Source organism: Choristoneura fumiferana, chromosome 3, assembly GCF_025370935.1.
Source record: "Choristoneura fumiferana chromosome 3, NRCan_CFum_1, whole genome shotgun sequence".
Classification (NCBI taxonomy): Eukaryota; Metazoa; Arthropoda; class Insecta; order Lepidoptera; family Tortricidae; genus Choristoneura; species Choristoneura fumiferana.
This window is the reverse complement of record NC_133474.1, coordinates 14,287,902-14,311,683: the sequence shown is the minus strand read 5'-3', so window position 1 is coordinate 14,311,683 and position 23,782 is coordinate 14,287,902. Positions and strand designations below refer to the sequence as shown.

At 35.9% G+C, this 23,782-nt stretch overlaps 4 protein-coding genes across 7 annotated transcripts; 1 reads left to right on the top strand and 3 right to left on the bottom strand.

Annotated features, from left to right (window-relative positions):
- Positions 1-360: 360 nt before the first annotated feature.
- THG (tRNA-histidine guanylyltransferase) lies at positions 361-1,772 on the bottom strand. The gene is made up of 2 exons (XM_074085789.1): positions 1,120-1,772; positions 361-685 (listed from the first exon to the last, which is right to left on the bottom strand). Exons 1-2 carry the CDS (start codon positions 1,708-1,710, stop codon positions 368-370), a joined length of 909 nt encoding a protein of 302 aa, XP_073941890.1. The 5' UTR covers positions 1,711-1,772; the 3' UTR covers positions 361-367.
- Positions 1,773-2,821: 1,049 nt separating this feature from the next.
- Cog6 (conserved oligomeric Golgi complex subunit 6) lies at positions 2,822-5,147 on the bottom strand. The gene has a single exon (XM_074085082.1). The coding sequence runs from the start codon at positions 5,044-5,046 to the stop codon at positions 3,184-3,186; it is 1,863 nt and encodes a 620-aa protein (XP_073941183.1). The 5' UTR covers positions 5,047-5,147; the 3' UTR covers positions 2,822-3,183.
- Positions 5,148-5,456: 309 nt separating this feature from the next.
- mRpL15 (mitochondrial ribosomal protein L15) lies at positions 5,457-8,594 on the top strand. 4 transcript variants are annotated; one of them, XM_074085792.1, is made up of 4 exons: positions 5,457-5,528; positions 6,192-6,322; positions 6,622-6,776; positions 6,868-8,594. In XM_074085792.1, exons 2-4 carry the CDS (start codon positions 6,221-6,223, stop codon positions 7,493-7,495), a joined length of 885 nt encoding a protein of 294 aa, XP_073941893.1. In that variant the 5' UTR covers positions 5,457-5,528; positions 6,192-6,220; the 3' UTR covers positions 7,496-8,594. The 4 variants fall into 4 exon arrangements, with proteins under 4 accessions (XP_073941893.1, XP_073941894.1, XP_073941892.1 ...); XM_074085793.1 differs by lacking the exon at positions 5,457-5,528 and adding an exon at positions 5,542-5,609; XM_074085791.1 differs by lacking the exon at positions 5,457-5,528 and adding an exon at positions 5,819-5,938.
- Positions 8,595-10,268: 1,674 nt separating this feature from the next.
- Positions 10,269-19,042, bottom strand: Ahcy (adenosylhomocysteinase). The gene is made up of 4 exons (XM_074085786.1): positions 18,817-19,042; positions 17,955-18,145; positions 12,878-13,030; positions 10,269-11,489 (listed from the first exon to the last, which is right to left on the bottom strand). The coding sequence occupies exons 1-4, from the start codon at positions 18,836-18,838 to the stop codon at positions 10,563-10,565; spliced, it is 1,293 nt and encodes a 430-aa protein (XP_073941887.1). The 5' UTR covers positions 18,839-19,042; the 3' UTR covers positions 10,269-10,562.
- Between the last annotated feature and the right edge of the window lie 4,740 nt (positions 19,043-23,782).

Here is a 23,782-nt window from a genome sequence, read left to right as displayed (position 1 = left end):
TCATTATTGGATTCGTTTTGATGATGCGAGTGACACCGGGTATACATGAAATTCTTGAAAAATGAAAATGGAGGATTTCTGGAAACCCCAGCCGTTGGCATTTAGATACATTTATCTGTGCACTCAAGTCTAATTACCGTGTTACTAGGGCGGGAAAAAAGCGGTACGGTAATTAGCCAGGTGCACAATAAAATGTGAATGGCCAAAGACATTCTTTGTACCTACCTAATGGATCCCCACTGTTGAACTGTAAGTTAGCTACTTAACAGAGTTCTAGCCCACTAGACTTGTTTTCTTCTTTTTAGTATTTTTTATTTGAAGTTGGTTGAAAAGTGGAAGTTTTAAATAAATAAAACAATGTAGCTGTTTATACTGTTTTATCAGCTTTTTTTAATATTTGCTCATTGATAATGTCTGTGACAGGTCCATCATACACTAAAATATCTTTTGGTCTGTCTAAGAATAAGCTGGAATGAACTTTCCAAAAATTATCCTTTAGCATATCATCATGAACATCAACAATAGCAGTGATATTTTTGTTTAAGCTCTCACTATTTACAGTTTTCCGTAACAATATAGTCCCTCTTTTGGATATTTCTGGCTCATTATTATAGTTGATATTGAAATCTTTAAACAAAATTTCGTTTTTATCAGCTGACACAGTGCCACTCAATTTTTTCTCAGCCTGAAACAAGTTTAAAACTATTAATAAGTACAGCTAAGGTCCATTCTAGTACCAGTTATACTCATGTTAGGGATGGCGAACCTTCATATAATGCCATCAAAGATTCTTGAGTTTTTGGTTGCATAGACAAAAATAAAATTAGCAATGATGCATTCTATGATCAGTCACATGCCCAAATTCTTTTGTTGCATGTCATTATGTTCATCAGCTCTACTCTATGTATTTGAAACAGCACTTGATTGAGTATCATATCATAAATCATAGTGTTTAAAAAATAGTGAAGTTAATTTTCCAGGTAAAATGTTAATGGATCATATATCATTAATATGAGCAAGTTTTTATTTTTGAGGGCATGGGAATACCACAACAGGAAAAACACTTCAGTTTTGTTTAGTATTTTTTTTTTAATATACTTACATAATCTGTATACTGACCTGATTTGGAGTGAGATTGCCCTGTAGCACTAAAGTCCAGAATGTGGTGTTGTATAAATTATTAATATGTACGTCTGCTTGTCTCCACTTCATGTAATCAATCAAATTCTGGTCTGATGGATAAAGTACTATCCGCCCATCAAATGTTGGTGGGTACCTTAATTTTTCGTCAGCAAAGAATTTTCTCCAGTAATAAACATATGAAGATGAAAACTTGCTGTTAATTACAGTCAGAAGTTTTGCTGCCCGTCGCTTATATAAAGTGGTTTGTTTTTTGAAAACAAAAGAATACTCATCACTTTGGCCAAACCCCATTAATATCTCATTGAAATCTTTCATAACACTAAATGCAACATAATTCATTAATCTCAGTGCTCTAATATCGTTTGGTTTCGCAAATTTATGATCATCTGAAAACTTATGAAAACACTTGCCGTCTAATCTCACTACGATCCAGGAATTTGGGAGCAGTGTGTCATCTAGTTCAAAATTTTTAACATATTCAAATGAACTTTTAGCCATTCTTTTATAAGTAAAGAAAAGTTTAGGTCTAAGTAACACCTTGCAACTTTCTAATTTGAAAAAAAACATCGCACAGTAACCATGCGATGGGTGGGTTGTGGTTGGTTGTGATGTGATGTGTCAATGTCAAATCAACTGTCACTGTCAAGTCATTATTTTTATTATTATTAGAAAACAAAAGAATAAAATTCATACAGCCATTGTCACAACATTGCCAACAATATTTATTTTGTGATTTTTCAGTTAGGGCCTTGGATTACTTATTAAAATATTAATTGTTTATATAATAGCATTCTGTATTTTAATCAGTAGAAAAAAAGTTATTACGCTATCATTTTCGTTTCGTTTGCAATTTGAGGTCACGGTAGTGTCCCGCCAAGCCAAAGTAGCGTACCGTACAGCACTAGTGTTGCCGAAAAATCGATAATTTGCAATCTATAGTTTTAACCGGTAAAAGGCCATACTATCGATAGGCCTATCGATACTTATGGCCTTTTATATCCTATCTCTTTTCGTGCAATCAATATTATCGATAGTATCAATATTATTGCTCATATTAAATATAATGCGCGTGTTGCAGCAGCCGCTGAGTCGCGTTGCTCCGAAGACGAAGGGCTACGGATCAGCCCGAAACATGTCGAGCTAAACTCGATTTAAAACGTGAGTTATCCGGGTCATTATATTTAATATGAGTGAGTCTCACGCTAGTTTCATGTTCAAAATATTATTGCTGTCTAATAATACAAAACTATCGATACTATCAATAGTATTGAATAGAAAATTACGAAAACTATCGATAGCGTCGATACTATCGATAGTTTGAACAATCGATTGTGACCTATATTTCAATACTATCGGATAATATCGGATTAACTTCTGTTTTGCCAACCTCTCCGTGTAGATGCAACCGATACTATTGAAATAACGGTAACAATCGATTGTTAAAAACTATCGATAGTATCGATGGTTTTGCATTATTAGACATCAAAAATATCGATACTTTTGCACGATTAGAGATATCGACTATGCTCAAACTATCGATAGTGGACTATCAATCGGCAACACTATACACTATAATTTTATTGCTCATTTCCTGTAAATTAGAAATCAAATCAGAATTTTGGTTTGGTTTGCTGTATGACTGAATTATAAAAAAGGTTTTATAAAATAAAGTCACAAGTCTGATGCTTAACATATTTATTCACTAAGTATTGTTAATATAATCCGAAAAGTAATAAACATAGTTACTCAAATGACTATAAGTTTTTTGTATGTAATCATAATCAATAGACCGTGACAATGAACAGTTGGATCTGCAATTATTATGCCAAATTAAAATATACTCTTCTATATTGACTGACATAATAATTCTAAAATGGCCAAATTGTAGATACAACTTTTAATTGTCACGGTTGATTGAGAAAACTAAATATGCATCGCTTGAAGTGAGAATAGTCTTGAGTAACCAATATATTATGGTACTGACATAACAGAAATGGTGTAAATAGTAGCTTTACTTTTTATATCATTTATAAATATATATTACATAAGAAGTTTGCTGACTTCATCTGGTGTCCTTTTGACAATATCTTCAGGGTTAACATAGCCATTAGCTGGACTGTTAACAGCTTCATATAGTTGGCCATAAATAGCCAGTATTACTTCAAATGATCGCTTCTTAACACACACCTTGTGGTTGTGACTTAAAAGTAAATTTAATTGTTGTAGCATGTACACATCGGGAGATACTATGAACATATCAAACTTATTCAGAAACATTTTTAATGTTGTGGTGTCCATGCCTGGAATAGCAGATAAGGGACCACTTGTCTTTTCTTGTAAGATAGTGTATATAGGTCCCAGGTTTAAATTTGCTACAAGGTAACTTGCCTGTTCTGATGTCAGTGTATCTATTTGAGCTTCAGACTGAGCTTGCAGCCTTTCATTATATTCATCCATGATTGTATGCAGTGATAAAGTGCATTGAATATGGTACATGCAGTTCAATGTGTAAACAGACATGTCAGTGGAGCTCAGATGGCAGGCGGTTTCATTGATAGCGTGCAATAGAGGGTCAAGTATATGAGTGATTATAATTCTTTTATCCAGATTGTTGATGTTATTTGTAGCATTCATTATAGCAAGCAAATCTCTCAAGAAACTCACTAAATTAGTTACAACAATAGATGGATTTAGGTCTGAAGGTGGAGCCTTTACCCCATGGCTTAATTCTTTTTGAATCTTGCTATCTAAAGTCATAACAAATACTTCTTCACTCTTTCGGAGCAGTTCTGTAAAGGTGTCAATCAAGTGCCCCTTAGGTACTACAGCCTGAATGACTTCTTTATAGTAGTTTATCAAATTAGAGATAGACCACAGCACTAATGGGTCCTTGTCTGGTTTTAATATAAGCTCAGCTCTGATTTTTAACAAAGGACAGATTGCCTCAGTAATGCTTGTCAATGCCTCGGTTATTTGTTCATTTTTGTCTGGTAGATCACAAAGTTTCAACAATATTGCTAAATTTTCTTTCTCTATGGGTAAAATCTGGTAAACCCATGTTAATATGTCTCCTATGTATCTTTTAGGATCATTAGCATAAAACTCTATAGGCTTGGAACCACTGTCTGCTCCCTTAGTGAGAGCATCTATAAATAGTTGTACAATGGTAGCTTTTCGAGCTGTACAGTACTCATCAATTATGTTAGAAAAAAGGACTTGTCTGTACTGAAGCTTGGCCAAAGCTCTCGGCACCAAGGCATTGTTAGGGGCATCAGTGCTGCGGCAGGCGCCCGTCGTCCAGTGGTAGAGCTTCTCAATGGCTACCTCTTGCTGGATGCCTATTATCTCCATTATATCAAATGCTGATGTCTGATACCAACATTTTACTAATGTTTTGCAGTTATCATTTAGTTTTTCGATTTGAGTCAATGTACCAAAAAAATCGCCAGTAAGTGGGGTTTTCACAGAAACATTGTAAATATATTCATTTTGCTCTGTAGAAATATGAAAATTTTTGACAAACGCATCCACCCAGACTAATTTCTTCTCGGCCTTCTTTTTTTCATCCTTCAATTTCGTAGTTTGTGCTATTAGATGGTGCGTTTTCGTTTTAGAGTCATGTAACTTGTTAGACATGTCTTTGACTGCCGAGTCTAAAGAACTTAGGGAATCTAACAATACCTGTAGTTTTTCTTTCACTTTGTTGTATTCAATTGATATAGTTTTATTTACTAACATATCCCTCTTTTCAATTTCATTTACAAGCATTCGTCGGGTGTTGGAGGAATTAGACGAACATAATCCAGAAATAGTATTAAGAGCTTCACTGTTATCGGTTAATATATGACTGTCGAATATTTTATTTATTCTCTTCCTAACAGGATTGTTGTACAGGGACTCCATTATTCAGATACTTAGGTAGGACTTTATTTTAACAATTAATGTAACACAAGACACAAGCGATCAAGTTTTTATTTGACAAAACACTAGACAGCCAGCCAGCAGCAGCAGGGCTACTATGAAACTCTAAACTCGAAGTTCGTGTCGTGCGGTCCCTCTGGCACTTATACTATTTAATACGAGAGCGAGAGGGACGGTACATAAGTAAGTAAGTTCGTATCGTACCGTCCCTCTCGCTCTCGTCTTAAATAGTATAAGTGTCAGAGGGACCGCATCGTACCGTCCGTTCGTATTGTACCGTCCCTCTCGCTCTCGTATTAAATAGTATGTGTCAGAGGGTCCGAACGACACGAACTTCGATAGTAGCCCACCTACCAAGGTTTTCGTTACTTTATTAACCAGTACTCGTTACTATCATATCGTTACTCGTATCGTTACTTTTGATGCGACCATGAAGCAGAAACACCGCATCCCGTCACCGTACGGTATGAACGAACGTAGTTTATACATAGCGAAACCGACCGGTATCGTTATCGTATCGTCCGTCTGTCTAGATGTGACGCACAGTAACTGTTTTTTTTTTATGATGTATATTTTTAAGTGATTATTGTAATAAATATAAACTAATATTGTAATTATAATAATTAATTTTAATTTATGTCAATATTATAAAGCTGAGGAGTTGTTTTTTTTGGTTAAACGCGCTACTCTTACTCTTAGTAAAATGTAAAATAATTAAAGAATGACAGTTGAACCAGAACAGAACTGAGTACGACCAATATTGCTCAAAAACTGGTGCTTTATAAATGTTATGTCAGCTGCTTTGATTCATTACTTTCCACTTTTTCTACCCCTTTTCTGTAATTAGCTATCGTTTCCGATTCAAGACGTATTAGTGAGTAACGATTCGTTACTTCAAATCAGATACTCGTTACTCAGTAACGAATACATACCGCTTAAGCTAAGTCCAAAAATAATATAACCACTACGCTTAAGCCTATCCAAACGGACGAAATAAAAAAAAAATGTTGACATAAATTGACATAATATACTTAGTTAACCTAACTTCACTTCAACTAACCTTAAATTAAATTCAATAAAAAAAAATCTTTTGTCACTAGTGTCGGTATCAGTTTTGATGGTTTCAGGAATTGGCTATTTTAGGACCTAAAATAACATGGGGTCTCGCCAAATAACCGAGAAATCGCTGTCAATGATAAGATCTTTACCTAGGATATCACTTGCAAATATACGTGATAATCCAGGCTCACGAAAAACAGTAAGTAGCAATATCGACAGTGAAAAGAATGGAGTAATATGTATAAAAACCTTGTTTTAAAATATTATACTCAATGCTCGCGATTTCTACCTAGTGAAAGAAACAACGTTAACCCAGCCATGTAAACTTCCGTATCCCTTGTGAATTTCTAAAAATCCGTTCCTAATACGACTTTTCGTTACAAAAGGATTCTTTAGTCCAAATTTTAGCTTTATAGACTTAGTTTGGCTGTACGTTGACAGAGCAGCTTTGACCACCAAAACAGTCCATAATGATACTAATAATGTTTTATTTTATAGCAAAAAAGAGGACGTGGGCAGCATGGTGGTGACAAACATGGTGCTGGTAACAAGGGCTCAGGCCAGAGGCAGAATTACATGAGATTGGGATATGAGACAGGAAACAATCCTTTCTACCTAAGAATTCCTCAGGAACATTACTATAAGGGACATCAGTAAGTATCACATACTGGTATAATCAGTCAGTTACAGCAGTAAAAAAATGCTACTTTATATATAGTTAATCACATTGCTTATTATTTTCAGCTTCAGAAGGCAGTATCCTCCCCTTTCTTTGCATGCCTTGCAAAGCTTAATAGACAAGGATCGTGTGGATATTACAAAGCCTATTGATATAGCAAGTATTATAAGAACTGGCCTGTACAACATTTTCCCTGATCAAAAACACTTCGGTATAAACTTGACTGATGAGGGAGCTGATATATTTGATGCAAAAATTAACATTGAGGTTCAGTGGGCCAGTGAGCAGGTTATAGCGGCAGTAGAAAAGAATGGTGGCACCATCACAACAGCATATTATGATCCCCACAGTCTTTTTCTTTTAAAGAATCCCAAGAAGTTCTTCGAATCTGGACAAGCTATTCCGAGGAGAATGATCCCTCCACCTGATGCCATTGAATACTATACAAGTGCTGAGTTTAGGGGATATCTGGCAGATCCTGAAAAGATTTCTCAAGAAAGGCTTAAGTTGTCTCAAAAGTATGGGTATCAGTTGCCAGAATTAGAGAAAGATCCAAAATTTAACATGTTATGTGTAAGGAAAGACCCGAGACAGATCTTCTATGGTCTGGAACCTGGATGGGTAATTAATTTGCGTGACAAGTGTATTTTAAAGCCTAAAGTTGAAGAATTACTTAAATTTTATGCTTCATAATAGTATTCATAATACTTAATACTATAAATAAGTAGCCATAATAAAATTACCTAACTAAAAAAAATGTGAACTGGTTTTAATTTTATTTGTAGACCAGTGGTTCCATGGTCACTTGGTTCTGTCCCAGGGGGGGGTCAGCAAGCTACAACTTTTATGAATTTGTGTTAACCTCATCACTGCCACAAAACAAAGTGACATGCTCTATGCCACAGAAAAACCAGTGACAAATCAACTTTATTAATTTCGAGTCGAATGTTGGTCATGTATAGATGACCGTGATCTGCGAGGCATTCTATTGGCTGTCATGACTGGATGACTCAGGCAGTGAAGAGGTTAAAGAAGTCGAAGGGGCACCTCTTTTTTCTTTTTAGGGCCAATCTTTGAGTATTCAACTAATTATTGAACCTGGGTGTGTTAATAGTAGAGTATGTCATAGGCGCCGGCAGGATAATGTTCAGGGGGGTGCATTGCATCTGCAATTCTGCATCTAAGGGAAAAACCCATGCTGATCTTAGGGATCGTACCCATACAATGTGCCTACTTTTAACCCCTCCCCCATTGTATGTGCCAAGACCTAATTATTTTTTACGTAATAATTCATAAATATGGTTTTAAAATAATATAATATTCTCATCCAAACTTGTAGTATGGGGTATCGTTGGATAGGTCTTTTGAAATCATTAGGGGGTTGCTAAAACGATTTTTCGATTCAGTGATTTGTTTGCAAAATATTCAACTTTAAAGTGCAAATTTTCATTAAAATCGAGCGTCCCCCCCCTCTAAAATCTAAACCGGTGAAAAATAAAAAAAAAAAACAGAATGGTAGTATGGTAGTAAGTATATCAAACTTTCAAGGAAAACTATAACGGCTAAGTTTTCTTTGGAATGATTAGTAGTTTAAGAGTAAATAGCGGCCTATGAGGTATAAAATATACGTAGCCTATAAGGTATAAAATATACGTAAACTTGGAAGATTCCGTATAAAATACGAGTCTTAGAAAAATATTACTTATTTGTTTCCGTCCGACATGCTCTTAGTCGGTTTTAAAGAATATAAGTCTATCACGAATAATTATTGGAGTCGACTAGGAGAAAAACTTTAACAAAAATGGCAGCATGGTGATGGAAATTTCCATCATAACATTGTCCTTTTAATTAAAGGTAGTTTTGCGGGTGATTGATATTTATTTTTAGGACTGTCAAGTTTCAACAACAGTACAGCATGAAATGGAACATAGTTGTGAAAAATAAATAAACAGAATTTCGACATTTCAAATTTGAATTCGCGGGCTCGCCGTTTCGCGCCATTTACGAAAACTGTTGACCTTCTTCTAGCTGTATTCTGGAGGATATTATTACTGCAAAAATATTGATTTATTCGGAAAAATAAATGTGTGATAGGTGTGTTATTCGATATTATGTTACTTTTGTGCATAAATTTTCGAAATTCGAAAATAAAGTAACTCGAAAGTATGTGATGGAAATTTACATCATTATGCAACGACTTCGCTCGTAAAGTATGGCGAATTATGTATTATTCATACAATAAATAACTAATTGACCAAGTCTTTGTGTCAGCTTGGGCAAAATAAATAATTATATATCTGTTTTCCGAAATGTCACGTATAGTAAATATTTTGTAACTGTTGTATAAAATAAAATAAGAACTATCACCTACATAAAAAAAAATGTTTTATTTATTTAGTACTACGCTTAAGATCAGAATTTGCATAATGATGGATATTTCCATCATATTAAAAAATAGATATACTCTAGCTAGTGATGAAACGGATAGTGGTTTGGCCGGATACCGGATATTCGGCGGGCCGTTGGCCGGATATTCGGCCTAGTTTTACGTACAATTACTTAAATTAAGCTAATTTGAACAGGCGCATAACACTCCGTGCAGGTTGCAATTGCAACTTGTAGAGTATAATTAATTAATTTAGGGGCTGTTTCACCAGCCTTTGATTAATTTTAACTGACGGGTAAATATGATGTCGTTTCTGTTTGAATAGACGCGAGTCGGTATCACATTTATCCGTCAGTCAAAATTAATCAATGGGTGGTAAAACAGCCCCTTAGAATAATAAACTGATGTCAATTAGTTCATAAACAAATACCAGTTTTTAATCAAACTAAGTTATTTACCATCCGGTATCCGGCCGGATAGCACGCAACTATCCGGTATTCGACCGAATAGTAAAATAGTGGCCGGATATCCGTTGCATCTCTAATATATTCCGTTAATCTTATAACTTAACATCATCATCATCCTTTATCATCTTATAACATTTTTACCTTAATGTAGAGGTCAACTAACATTATCCTGATTTAATTCACAAGTAAAAAAAAAACATGCAAAGAAGGGTTAAACCTACCGTTTACCAAAACAACACTGGTTTTAACAACCAAATATTGATATCGTTATAAACGGTTTTGACTATGGAGATATTGATGTCTATTTTCTCCTATGCCAGAGGGGTGCAAGGTCGCGCGCGCCCTTCCGCTCCCCTCCCAATCCCATCGCCCATGTTTGGGTTCTTACCTCTAAATAATTGTCGACCCGGACTGTAGATAATAATTTGTCTACAGTCCACGAATTATTTTTACATTCCTTACATTCCAGGGCGACAATTATTTAGGCGTTCATTAACCCCATCTGAAAGAGGACACTAAATTCAGCTCAAGTTTAAGAATGCTGATAGTCAAACTAAATTGTAACCTACATAATTATGAATTTTGCAAATGTTAAGTAGGTCAATAAAAGATGTTTGTTGTTATGCATGAACAATCCATTTAATAGAATCATTAGAAGATTGATTTTATTACAGAAATAAACACTGTAGCTTTCACTTAAACACCTATACCATAATTATGGCATATCACAATAAAATGCATCAAGTACTTGTTTACTGGTTAATCAGTGTGTACAGTTTGTTGGCATACATATAGCGCAAAGATACTTCATCGAAAAGTTGTTTATACATCATATAAATACTCTCCTGAAAGTAAGTACAATATTGATATTGTCTTCAAACAAGAACAAAGCAACATGGTAGAAAAGTTAGTATCTGTAGTGGTCTGGCTTGTATGGCCCCTCAACGGGAACGCCAATGTATTTGGCTTGCTTGGACGTCAGCTTCGTGAGCTTCACTCCCAAGTGGTCCAGATGGAGAGCCGCTACTTCTTCATCCAGTTTCTTGGGCAGAGTATGAACGCCGATGGCGTATTGGTTATGGCTTGTCCATAGTTCAATTTGTGCCAGAACTTGATTGGTAAACGAATTGGACATAACAAATGATGAGTGACCAGTGGCACATCCCAAATTAACCAGACGACCTGCAGCAAGCACAATAATGTGATTGCCATTCTCAAGCTCATATCTGTCAACCTGTGGCTTAATGTTTACTTTCTTTGCGTTGTTTTCCAACCAAGCAACATCCACTTCACAGTCAAAGTGACCAATGTTGCATACAATAACATCATCTTTCATTCTCAAAAAGTGTTCTTTGCAAATAATATCAAGGTTTCCAGTAGTAGTCACAAATATCTGCCCAACCTCTGCAGCTTCCTCCATAGTAGTAACTTGGAAACCTTCCATTGCAGCTTGGAGTGCATTAATTGGGTCGATTTCTGTAACAATAACCCTGCCTCCAAATCCTTTGAAGGCTTGGGCACAACCCTTGCCTACATCTCCATAACCAGCTACAACACAAACTTTTCCGGCGACCATAATGTCTGTTGCTCTCTTGATTCCATCAAGCAACGACTCCCTGCAACCATATAAGTTGTCAAACTTGCTCTTGGTCACAGAGTCATTTACATTAATAGCTGGTACTTTCAGAGTTCCCTCCCTGAACATCTTGTAAAGATTGTGCACTCCTGTCGTAGTTTCTTCCGATAATCCTTTGATACCCTCTAAATATTGAGGATATTTCTTGTGCACCAAATTTGTTAGATCACCACCATCATCCAGAATCATGTTCAAGGGCTGAAATGTACAAAATGATTGATATAAAATCTAAAGTAAATATGCCAACTATATTTTTGAGGTTGCTGCTGTGTAAATTAAGGGTCTCCCCACATCGATCGACGCAGAATCGGCTTTAGCTGATCAAAAAACTTTATGTCCACGCAATAAGAGCGAAAAAGACGTCAATGGGCTCGGCCGACGCGAAACGACGTTTAACGACGGGAAGACGTCTTTTTCGCTCTTATTGCGTGGACATGAGAGTTTTTTGATCGGCTAAAGCCGATTCCGCGTCGATAGGTTTGGAGAGACCCTAATTAGACATAAAGTACTCATGTAAAATTTCTTTCCAATCTCCCTATTTTGGTAATTAAGTAAATAAATTACAGTTTTGAAGTCAGTTTAATTTTTTATGTGACTTTTAGCTCGAACTATCTAACCGAAACTAATTTAGGTATTTTTTTCCCTTTGAACAATTTTACTTAAATAGGTTTTTGTGTTTTACGAGTGTGACATGTCTAAGAATTACGTTATGAAAGCAAGCACCTAGTGACTTATACACACTTACCCCCTTATTCATAAAACTTAACAAGCCTATGTTAACTAAGAAATGCTTTGTCCGTTTCTAACAAATACAAATGTCGAAGTGACAGATAAGGACAAACGAATTTTAGCGGCATTTTAACTAAAATAGGTCTGATTGTCGTTTATGAATAAGGGGGTTAGTCTTTAACTGATTTTGATGAAACTTCACTGGACATTCACTAAGTTGGACTGTCCCTAGTCCAACAAAAAAACATACAAACATAAATAGTTTGACTTATGAATTTTGGAACACATGTTTAGAAGCTGATATATACAAACTGTTAGTAATACTGGCTGGTATATAATAGCTTAGTAACTAACATACGAAACTGTGCAATTCTGACAATATCTGACTAATATTGTAAATGCGAAAATTATAGTGTGTGTGTGTGGGATAAAAAAAAAGTCACAAAAACAATAAGTACAATGTAATTTTTGAGCGTTCCCATCCATAAGAATTTAGTAAAATCCCAGAATTTTAATTCAACTGCCCGATACTAGGTACTAGAAGGGGTTACGCGAGAGAAGCCCTGGGTAAAATCTAGTTAGATGTAGGTAAGTCAAGGAAACTAAATCACATACTTACTAGGATGGAACCTTTTCATAATCTATTTTGCTATGATTTCTTTGGAAAACGTGTGGGATGTCAACATGACATTAGTAGTACAAAGGATCCACCCTGGTATGTGATTCAGTTTCCCTGATAGATAGGTATAGTCTATGTACCCAATTGATAACCTCATATTTTTGAACCCAGTTGAAAATAGCACAAAGATTCAATTGTTTGTTTCTTTTGTTTGACTAATGTAAAGTTGTAAATTCACCTTTCCATCAGCAAAGACAAGAGTCTGTTCTATGCACCAGGTGTACTCCTCTTCGGTCTCGCCCTTCCAGGCGTAGATAGGGATCCCTCGCGCGACCAGCGCGGCGGCGGCCTCGTCCTGCGTGCTGTAGATGTTGCTGCTGGACCATTGCACCTGTGCAGTAGATAACCCAATATGAAAACCATCAAATTATTTACTATTAAATTATCAAATATATTGCCAAGTACGAAATCCGGACTCCAGCACTGCAGTGTTTAGAGAAAGGGGAGATGACCATTATTTTGTCAAGAAAGTCGTCCTGAAGGTCCACTCCAGATCCTGAAGCGACCACTTAAAAAAAAGGAATATTTATTTTATGCTATCTAAAGAATGACCTGGCAAGATGTTTAGTCGAGTTGTCGAGTTTAAACAACCCTTGAACTGACCTTCTTAGTCACTTTTCTTAGCAGCTTTAATATAAATACTTAGTGCTTAAAAAAAAACACAAGTTTCCAAAATTAAACTCATACACAACATTAAGTTCAGAATCAATTGACTAGATTAGGATTTTAAACATACAAGATAAAAAAAAACTATCTTAAATTACATCAGCTTTGTTAAGTTTGCAACAGTGACAAAACAAAATATCCTAATGTAAAATAAATAACATCTTACTTCATGCAGTGAGGGTAATAATAACATAACGTTTGTATATATATTTACATAGCCTGACTAAAGATCAAAGATAAGGAGGTCACAAGGTGAAGATAACATATCATGGTTAAGGTATCACGAATAATATTTTTTTTAAATACCTACTGTGAAAATGAGATTCCATCTAAAGCTATTCTTATACGTAGATTGAAAACAGGATAAATGCGAGCTGAATTACACGGAGAGGGTTCCTGTTTCATACATAACATAAAATCATGTTTTTAAATCTGACCAAAATTTGATTGTGGCTCCTAGTGGTAAATAAATACTACATATAACTCAATCCATCCTTACTAACTTCAACAACCAGATAGCCCAGTAGTTAGCAGCCCCGGATCTATGTTTGTTGCGAACCGGGGCAAAACCTTGGTGGTGGCGCCCCCTCCCTTCAGTGTTTGAGTAAAACTGTTAAAACTGCCAATGAGTAGCATTTTTCTTGTTTTCTTCTTCATTTCTTGTCTCAAGGAGTTGGCGCCATGAAACTGCCGCCCGGGGCAAGTAAACAAGTATTATACTGTTTTTCACTACATTATACTTTTTACTGTTGAACTAAAATAAAGTATGTAAAATACTGTTTTCAGCATCAACATTGCCTAACACTAAGCACACACTAAGCCAGTACAGCATAGTCACAATAGTGGTGGTTCAGAACGAATCTGTCAAGTCACAAGAGTCTGTCAATACGTGAGATCTGATTCTGACGCACACTGCTAAAGTTTTAAAAATGAAACTAAATGTGATGTTAATTAGTTTTGATTCTGACGAGGTCTGCGAAGCTTTTAAAAATGAAACTAAATTGATAAGTTGTGCGAGAAGCACCCAAAAGTTTGTATTTAAAACATGAAAAGAAGAAAATACTGTTCATTTTTCTAAAATACTGTTTATTTCCCTTCTCAGACGTAAATATACTTTATATCTTGTAAAAAAAGTTGGCAACCGTTACCCTAGCGCCCCCTAGTAAGCTCGCGGTCAAAATGGAATGGGTACAAAGTACAAGTAACAGCATAGCACAGGAAAAATGGCATATGTAGACGTCCCACCCTCTCCCAGGGGGTATGGGCAAGGGCCAACATTTAACAAATGCAAATTTTACAAACTAGGCAAGTGAGGTATCAATTTCGATGTAATTTTAAGTAACTCGACCAATTTTGGGTTTAAGCAACAATTTAGGCTTTTCAGGATCACTGAGAACAATCAGTATTACCATCACATCCACATCTTGAGAAACTATTGTTAGTAAATGGTTTTTAGACTGTTCTATGTTTTCAACAAAAACCCTTCATATTTCGCTAAATATTGATCCTACGAGTATGGGTGATTCAGCGCAAAAAAATAAATAATCAAAAAAAAACCGGCCAAGAGCGTGTCTAACACGCCCAGGATAGGATTCCGTAGCCATTACGAAAAAATAAAATAATATTTTTCTAAGGATTTCGTTTTGTGTACTGAATATTCCAAGTTTAGGTATATTTTATACCTTAGGCTGCTATTTACTCTTAAACTACTAATAATTCTCAAGCAATCTTAGCCGCTATAATTTTTCCCAAATTCATCTCAAATTACAGCTTTCTAGTACTAACGGTCTCTGAGCTTACCCGCGGACAGACAGACGGACAGACATGAAACGAGACAGACCGAGAAGAGTCTCGGTTTGTAACCTTTGATTTCGGCTGTATTATCAAACCGCAATCAGAATGAGACTGTCAGAACTGTCATTTCATACATATTTTGACGTAAACATTAGAATTACTGTAAACTCCAATCCCTTTAGCTTTCTAATCACGGGCGAATTACCACTGAACCGAATTTGAACTTTTAGGTGCTCAATCGACGCAGGATTTAACATTCTTTAATATTGAAGAGAACAACATTTCCGGCGGATGTACCATTTTTGTTCTAGAACCAAAAAACTTAAAAAAGAGAAAAAATTTAAGCGGTAAGAGACAAGCTCTGATTACACGCATTTAGAACCAAATGAAGGTAGGTACTTATTAAAACAATTTCCAGCTCGTTGGAAATTTATTCATCAAAACGCTTTTTAAGGATCTTATTTGATTGGCCTATATTTTATTATACCTACTCACCAAGTTTAATAAAAACCTAAACCTGTTGACATGTCCGTGTTTTGGGCTCCAAAATCCGGGGTTTTCACGCGTCTTGTCCTGGTAGCCAAATTTTAGAGATGGCAGCCCTAGTTAGATCAATTTACTAGAATCGTTATTTCCTAATGCTTTTTTTCCCAATAGATATGCTTTTTTACTGAATTTTATTTTCACAATCGCGTTTTTCCCAGTTTTAATCGACACAGAAACGTAGGTAGGTCTAGGTTAAGTATGTTAAGTTTGCATCGGGTCGAAGGGCCAGAACTACACAAAACGCGGAGCTCCATCGTCACTGTGTCTGGGTCGATTTTGATTGGGTTTTCCGCTACTGTGAAAATAAGAAATAACGAACTAATTCGACAAATATAAGAAGAGCTCCAGATGCCATACAAAATGTATGCAAAGCAGAGCTCATTTTATTTTACGTTGGTCATTGAAAGTGCCGCGACCAGCCAACGTCCGTAGCGAGCGGCGCTCGGCGCCCCCTAGCACCGCTGCGCCCGTGTGTAACGCACACTGCACCATAGGTAAAGACGCCTCTGGTCTCGGGTGTTTAATATGTATATTTAAGTACGTTTATCTGTTGCCTAGTACCCATAACATAAGGTTAGGTTACTTTGGGTGTAGATTATTATTTATTTAACATTATATTATAAACGCGTAAGCAACTCAGTCTCAATCTCAGTCTGTTACCAACTGAACTGACCCAATTTAGATAAAATTTGGCAAAGATTAAGTTAAGACCCTGGGAAGGAAATAAGATTTTTTATCCCGGAATATTGCAGTTCCAGCAGAGAAGGAATAAACAGTCTTTGTGACCCGAATAGTAAAATAAAATAAAAATAAATCCTTATAAACTAAACTATGCACCACATATCTCGGCTTGTTTGTGTGGGAGGAGAAATTCGTGTCTGTATCATGGTAATTTTCCACCGGCGACGCGAGACGAGACGAGGCGAGCTGCCGCGGGCGCTGCCGTAAAAATTTCAATTCTCGTCTCGCCTCGCCGGTGAAAACCACCTTCACTGTCCAGTGGTGGTGTAGTGGTATAGCACGTGGCACGGAATGCCGAGGACCTGGGTTCGATTCACAGCGTTGGTCTTATTTTTCTGGTTTTTCTATGCATCTATATTTCAGTTTGTATTTTCGATATGGGTTTTTACGGGATGACCGTAAAAGTAACAAAAAATTTGGAATTGTAATAAATAATACAAAAAGATTCAAAAAAAAAAAAAACAATCTTACTTAAACGAATTATTCGGTAGGTAGTTATTTCATGTATTAATCGCGATAATTTCAGAAACCATTATTTTTTTACAAAAGGAAGTAGGTAGGGTACCGTTAACATTTTGCAAAATTATTGCTCCCGAACCTAGTGCTGTGCGGCCGATTGCTTTCCTGCGGTTTTCCTGCAATCTGCGCTTGAGGGGTGGGGTAACTGGCCATTCTGTATGTTAGTACTATTATTTATTCTGTGTCTGGGATGTAAAAAGATTAAGTCATTGAACTTAGTAGGTACCTACCTATCCATTTTGATATCAACAAGATAGGGGAACCAATAACTTTGATTAGATATCATCCAATCTAATTTTTAGAATAATTTCAAGGTTTAGATATGTATGTAGAAACATCTATTGAGATAAAATCTGAAAACAGACATTAATATTGACTAAACAATTTTGAATTGGATCCTTTCCACAATTTTAGATTCCAATTGTACAACTGCCATGAAACACTACAGTGCTACATACAGTGTGTTACCAACCCTTGGCCGTGTAGTGTATACGAAATTTTCGCAACAACCGCTGGGCTTAAGAGTCATGAAATTTGCTGTGTAGGTTGCTGGACGTCTGGAATAACACATAGGCTACTTTTTATCCAGATATTCCCACGGGACAGGGATAAAATCTCGAAACAACTACTTTAAGTTTTTAATACATAATTTATAGTGTTATGTTTTTTACTAAATTAGTTTTGTTGGGTTTTTAAGAACTTTAAAGTGTATTAATTTTTATGTAATAAATATTTTTGAAAACCCATTTTCCCACTAGCTAAAAAGCTATGAAAATTATAGAAGTTGAACAGTTACTTCAAATACCAAATTTATTACAAAACATACATGAATCTTTCAATGCTATCTAATTTTGGTCCTTCATAGGAACCCAACATCTCTTGGTCTCAGTTTTTTTTATTGAATCCCTCAATTTTATGAAAAAACCCTAACTAAGTGTTACAACTATCTCTCAATAAAATTCTAGATAACTGCAAATTATTTAACTTACTTGAGCACCCAGTTCAATCAGAGTTTCAATAAGTACTGCGGTCTGGACAGTCATGTGCAGACTGCCCGCGATCCTGGCTCCCTTCAGGATCTGCGCAGCGGCGTACTTGCGCCGGCACGCCATGAGCCCCGGCATCTCCTTCTCTGCCAGCATGATCTCATTGCGGCCTAGCTCAGCAAGCTTCTCGTCAGCTGAAATAAACAATAATTATTGTGGAATTATTTTTCAAACAGTAGATAAATAAGTACTTTACATAATAAAGAGCATGATATTTATACAGGTGGTGCCTTCATTAGTTATGAACATAATGAAATTTCATTTTGTCTTATAATAAAAAAAAAAACTATTTTGCATTGCAAATTTGTTACTTACATCTATTTCATTTGTATGCTTATGTCTATTTTCTTTAAAAACAGGTATCTGATCACAGTAATCATTTGAGATGTTATCACTCGGCACAATGAAAATTTTAATGACAGTGATTTTTATCACATTAGGTAAATATTATGATAGACAACGATTACAGAAGAGATTACACACAAATATGGGGATTAAAAATATGACTTGAGAGATGGCACTCTTATACAAGTTTGATCTACATGATATTGATATCATTTCATTTAAGAACTTGAGAAATTAAAATTAACCGCTTAGAAACAGCTTTGAAATAAATAGAAGCACGCCGTAACATAACCTTATTTTTATTTTTATAGTGTTTAACATTTTAGTTGCACCGAAAGCCAACTAATATAATATATAATTACTTACACCGTAGTATACTATTGGTTAAATGATACACTAACTTTTAAAAAATATTGCTTATACAATGTATGGCATAAAATAAAAGGTTTTAAGAACTTACCGATTTTATACGGGGGCTTCATTTTAGATTATAATATAGTAATATTTTTGATGAATTATAATGTAGGGCGTTAGGCCGTTTTTAAATTCACCAAAAACTGTGCTGAAGTACGTGCCGCGCGCACGAAATTAACTAAAAAAAGAAGGAAACTACGATGTGAATGTGTAAATCCGCCGCGATTCTGTCAGCAGCAGGGCTACTACGAAACTCGAAACTCGAAGTTCGTTCGTATCGTACCGTCCCACTCGCTCTCGTATTAAATCAACGTGCGGTGTTGGTGTGGTGCGTGTGTGTAGAGATGTGTAGGCATCACGAATGATATTGTGGCGTTATCTAGGAAAAGGTACCCTTGACCTTGTTGTCGGTATTGAGTTATTGATATCCCCATAATCTACATACATTTAGCTATCGAACCATGTAAGAAACATGCATGTAGGTTTAATAGATATTTAAAAAAAAATGTTGAACCTCATAAGCCAGAAATGGTGATTATGAGAAAATTGAATTCATAGTTATACACCCAATAAAAGTATGTTGTTGTTGGAAGTTACATAGATAACATGCTATTTGAGGAGTAGATTGTACGAGCTTTCAGGATTCAAGAACAATTTTGTAATTGGACAACTGTTTTCCTATAGTTTACCTTGCCAAAGTGGATAAAGTAAAAAAAAAGGTTGATGGATTTTTACTTAACTTTCTATTTATAGTATATTTCCATTGGATTTTATCGAAGGAAAAAATATTATGCGTAATTGGACACTAAATAAGAACTACTCCGTTTTGAATTAACGTTGTTTATTATATATAAAAAATAACTTTGTGGTTTACAAATGTGTTTAATTAACAGTCAAATTCAACAAATTTTTATATTTAGTACGCTAAAACATAGCCCAATGAGACCAAATTAACTCAACAAATCTTAAAAAACTAGTTTTTTTAGTCTTAAAATTCAAAGTAAAGTTTAGTAAAAAGTTGGTAGGTACAATCACCATATATTTTCGAAAAGGTACCTTATCGTCGGTAGTAAAATATTTAGTGATATGAAGTGATATCATTTGAAAACGACTAATAACTTACGATTAATTTTAATAGTCTTAATTTAAGAACACTGTTGTATTAAAACTCTTACCAAAAACCTATAATTTTGTCTCAACAAACACTAAATAATTAACGTATTTGAAAAGGTACCTTATTGTCGGACGTAAAATGTTTAGTGACATAGTTAAGAATAAGATCTAAAAAAACGCTTTTGAGTTGTAGTTGTAACTATTAATCGTTATTATTATTATTATTATTATTATAAATCAACCTCTAAAGACCAGCAAAGGTCCGCCCGGATTGCTAACACCATCTGGCTCGCTAATCCTGCCGTGAAATAGCAGTGCTTATATTGTTGTGTTTCGGCGTGGAGAGCCGGTGAAATTACTGGCACTTGATGTATCCCATCTTAGACCTCTAGGTTGGCAACGCATCTGCAATCCCCCTGGTGTTACAGGTGTCTATGGGCGGTGGTAATCTCTTACCATCAGGTGACCCACTTGCTCGTTTGCCATCCAGTCGAATAAAAAAAAAGACAAATTTGCGTTAATCGTCAATAAGGGCCTTAGGTATCACACTAGCGATTTGCGGGAGAGTTGAAAGCGAGGCAAGCGTGCAGTGAATTCGCTGTGAGCGTATAACGATTTCGCCGCAAGTGCGCAACGATGTCGCTGCTGCGAGCGCGTAGCGAGTTCGCTGCTTTAGCGCCAAAAACGCCATATATTATTGAAGACTTTCGTATAATAATAATAGGGCGTCTTCGGCGCTAACGCAGCGAACTCGCAGCGACATCGTTGCGCGCTCGCGGCGATATCGTTGCGTGCTCGCGGTGAAATCGTTACGCGCTCGAAGCGAACTCGCTGCGCGCTCGCCTCGCTTTCAACTCGCCCGCAAATCGCTAGTGTGATAAGGCCCTAACTGGCTACCGCCTAATGGTGGCCAGTTATTGATGATTTACCTTACTCTAATTAAACGCATTTTATGATGATTCTGATTGACGTTTTTTACGCGCCGACAAGCACCGCACTGGGCCCGCGTGGGAACTACTGATCAAGCTCTCTCATTCTGAGAGGAGGCCTGTGCCCAGCAGTGGGACGTATAGCCTGGGATGATGATGATGATGATGACGCGCTGACAAAGTACCGACGTCCGACACGTCTTCCAAACCGATACCGAGCGCACAGAAAGCATTCAAGAGCAGCACCGACAATAAGGTACCTTTCTTACTAAACTTTAAGGGATGTTTTAACTCATAAAAAATCGATTTAAAACTTGTGTCTCTGTCAAATTAAAATTTAGACCTTGCTTATTAATATAGAGTAAAAAAAAGAAAAAATGATTTTTTTCGACATTTTACTTTAAGCGCGATTATCTCGGAAACTAGAACCGACAACAAGGTACCTTTTCCCCAGATAACGCCACATGTACACAAAAGAGCTATATCAGTTCGCTGAACTGTATCATCTTATCATTTAGCTCACTTGCACAGACTCTTATTTTGCCTTAGATAATGCGATGATTGCTGACAACATTCTGATATTAGATGTCATGATCTAACATTTTTTCATTTATTGTCAACTACCTATATCATCCAAGGAGAATACAAGTTACAAGCATGAAAGTGATTTGAGAAAACGAATGAGCAATAAGGCAATAATGTTACGTTTCGTTCTGCGAGCTACTGATATAGTGAGCTAAATGAGTGATACATATCTCAGTGAGTAAATGAAATGATACATATCAATCTATTCTTTCAAGTGATCAGTTTTTCCCATCTCTAATTCTCTAGGTGCGTGCGTGCTTATTTATGGCAGCAGGGCTACTACGAAACTCGAAACTCGAAGTTCGTGTCGTGCGGTCCCTCTGACACTTAAACTATTTAATACGAGAGCGAGAGGGACGGTACGATACGAACTTCGAGTTTATATAAATTTCTCGGGTCACAATGTTTGTAACCAAACTACTCCGAAACGGCGTGACCGATTTTTATGTATATTCGGTAGGTCTGGGAATAGGACGTAAGCTATTTTTCATACCCCTAAGTGTTAAGGGTGGCCCACCCCAATTTTTTTCTTATATTTTGAGTTTTTTTTTATGGTTTGGCATTAAAAAATACGTATAACCCTAAATTTTCACCCTTCTACCAGCAACTCCTATTTTTTAATAGCGATATTAGTACTTGGTGGTCGATAACTGATCAATGAGGGATATCGCGAATGAATTCGCCGCTAGAGGCGCTAGTGTAGCGTGAGGTCTCCAAATAACTTATTGGTTGCCTATTTATGAAATGATCTTTGTTTAGAAGATTTCACTTAAATTATAATATTTGCAATTCTCACATTTTAAGCTGTGAAAAAAAAAAAAGCGGAAAAAATTTGTCCTAAGATAAATAATAAAATATAAAAATAATTCTGACTGGATATCCTTTTTTTATTTAAGTAAATGAAAAAAATTTAGTTCAATTTTTCTAATTTTATATCAGCCACAAACCTTCATCTGCTCACGGAACGCGCCTTCGCGAGATTTTGTGTTTTTATTTTGAATTTCCAGTATTTTGGTGTTTTGTTTTGTTAATAGCGTTTTCTTTGAGATTATTTCTTCTCCGCATTAATTTTCTTTCACTAAAGTGGCTAATTCGAGACAGGACTCTAGTTTTTACCGGATTTTCACGGCTGCCTTACTAAAAACCATTCAACATGGGAGATGCGAAATTTGTGGTATTCAAGAAAAACATTGTGAAAACAAAATGTTCTTTGCTAGAAACTCTAAGTGAACATGTGTAAGAAGCTACTGATAATCTGATACAAAGTGAGACTTATACGCGCTGGCCGATCGTCAATTCGTATTAATAGTATCACGACAATTAAAAAGAATTTCAGTTCGTAAGCAGAACATGAAGTAGTTGGCAACGAGATTTCATCAAAATCGAAAACCCGGCTGAAGAAGAAAGCCATACGAAACTGGGACTTCATCCACCTCTTTCTGAAGAAATCTTGAAGGGTTTCCCCTAAAGATGGCAAGAACAGCCAAGGTAAAACTTTATTTTATTTTCAATTTATCTCTATTGCAACTTGACTTACTGCATCTTATAATAATAATAAATAAAATAATAAAGATATTGATTAATAGTTTGTTTACAAATTCTACATAGGTACATAACAAATAATAAGTACAATCAAACTATCAAAGGGAAAGCGACTCAGCTTATGCCTGCACCTTGCAGAACAAAGTCCCTTGGCTAACAGATGCTGTTTTTCAGTCGCCCCATAAACCATAACCTAATAAATACCATCATACACATGCACATATTTTTTTTACATACAATATATGTTATAAATTAATTTGCTTCGTCATCAATAATAATGCTAGGTATTTTGAGTGTATAGTATATTGCCGGTCAGAGCATTAGTAATAGACAGAAAATACACACTAATTATATTCACCTGTAAAGTTAGTGGAAGCTTCTGGCTAAATAAACTTTGTTTCAGGTTCAGCTTTGGAGTTGCCCAGTGTGGAATATTTACATGCACAGCCTTCTACAAGTGGTGCGCAGTGTAAAACTGACAATACAACGGTAAGCTATCACTGATAAAAATCTATACCTTATAGCATAATTTAGATTTTAGAGTTGATCTGATGATAAAGCTAGCGGGTGACCATAGGAACACTTGTAAACAACACAACTGCATCGAGTTTGGACTCGTTTGTCGTTGACGAGTACTTTGGTAACCAGGGGCATATAGTACAGTCAGCAAAAAAAAATACTTATATTAGAAGAATTTTCAGAAAAACTTTATTAACTGTTTACGGAACCTTTCATGTACGAGTCCAACTCGCACTTGACATTTTTCTGTATTGTCTGTGTTTATGGTACAGTTCGTGTAATAACACTCCTCTTTTTGCGTTAGGTTAAAAATAGGTGAGCTGC

Bases quoted from the DNA above. Each gene is read 5' to 3' on its own strand.
- mRpL15 (XM_074085792.1), top strand. From the start codon at position 6,221: ATGGGGTCTCGCCAAATAACCGAGAAATCGCTGTCAATGATAAGATCT. The intron at 6,323-6,621 runs GTAAGTAGCAAT...TTTATTTTATAG, and splicing joins ATCCAGGCTCACGAAAAACA to CAAAAAAGAGGACGTGGGCA. The intron at 6,777-6,867 runs GTAAGTATCACA...TATTATTTTCAG, and splicing joins CATTACTATAAGGGACATCA to CTTCAGAAGGCAGTATCCTC.
- Ahcy (XM_074085786.1), bottom strand. From the start codon at position 18,838: ATGAAGCCCCCGTATAAAATCG. The intron at 18,146-18,816 runs GTAAGTTCTTAA...TGTTTATTTCAG, and splicing joins GAAGCCCCCGTATAAAATCG to CTGACGAGAAGCTTGCTGAG. The intron at 11,490-12,877 runs GTGAATTTACAA...TGTACATTTCAG, and splicing joins TTGTCTTTGCTGATGGAAAG to CCCTTGAACATGATTCTGGA.
- Cog6 (XM_074085082.1), bottom strand. From the start codon at position 5,046: ATGGAGTCCCTGTACAACAATCCTGTTAGGAAGAGAATAAATAAAATA.
- THG (XM_074085789.1), bottom strand. From the start codon at position 1,710: ATGTTTTTTTTCAAATTAGAAAGTTGCAAGGTGTTACTTAGACCTAAA. The intron at 686-1,119 runs GTCAGTATACAG...AACTTGTTTCAG, and splicing joins GCAATCTCACTCCAAATCAG to GCTGAGAAAAAATTGAGTGG.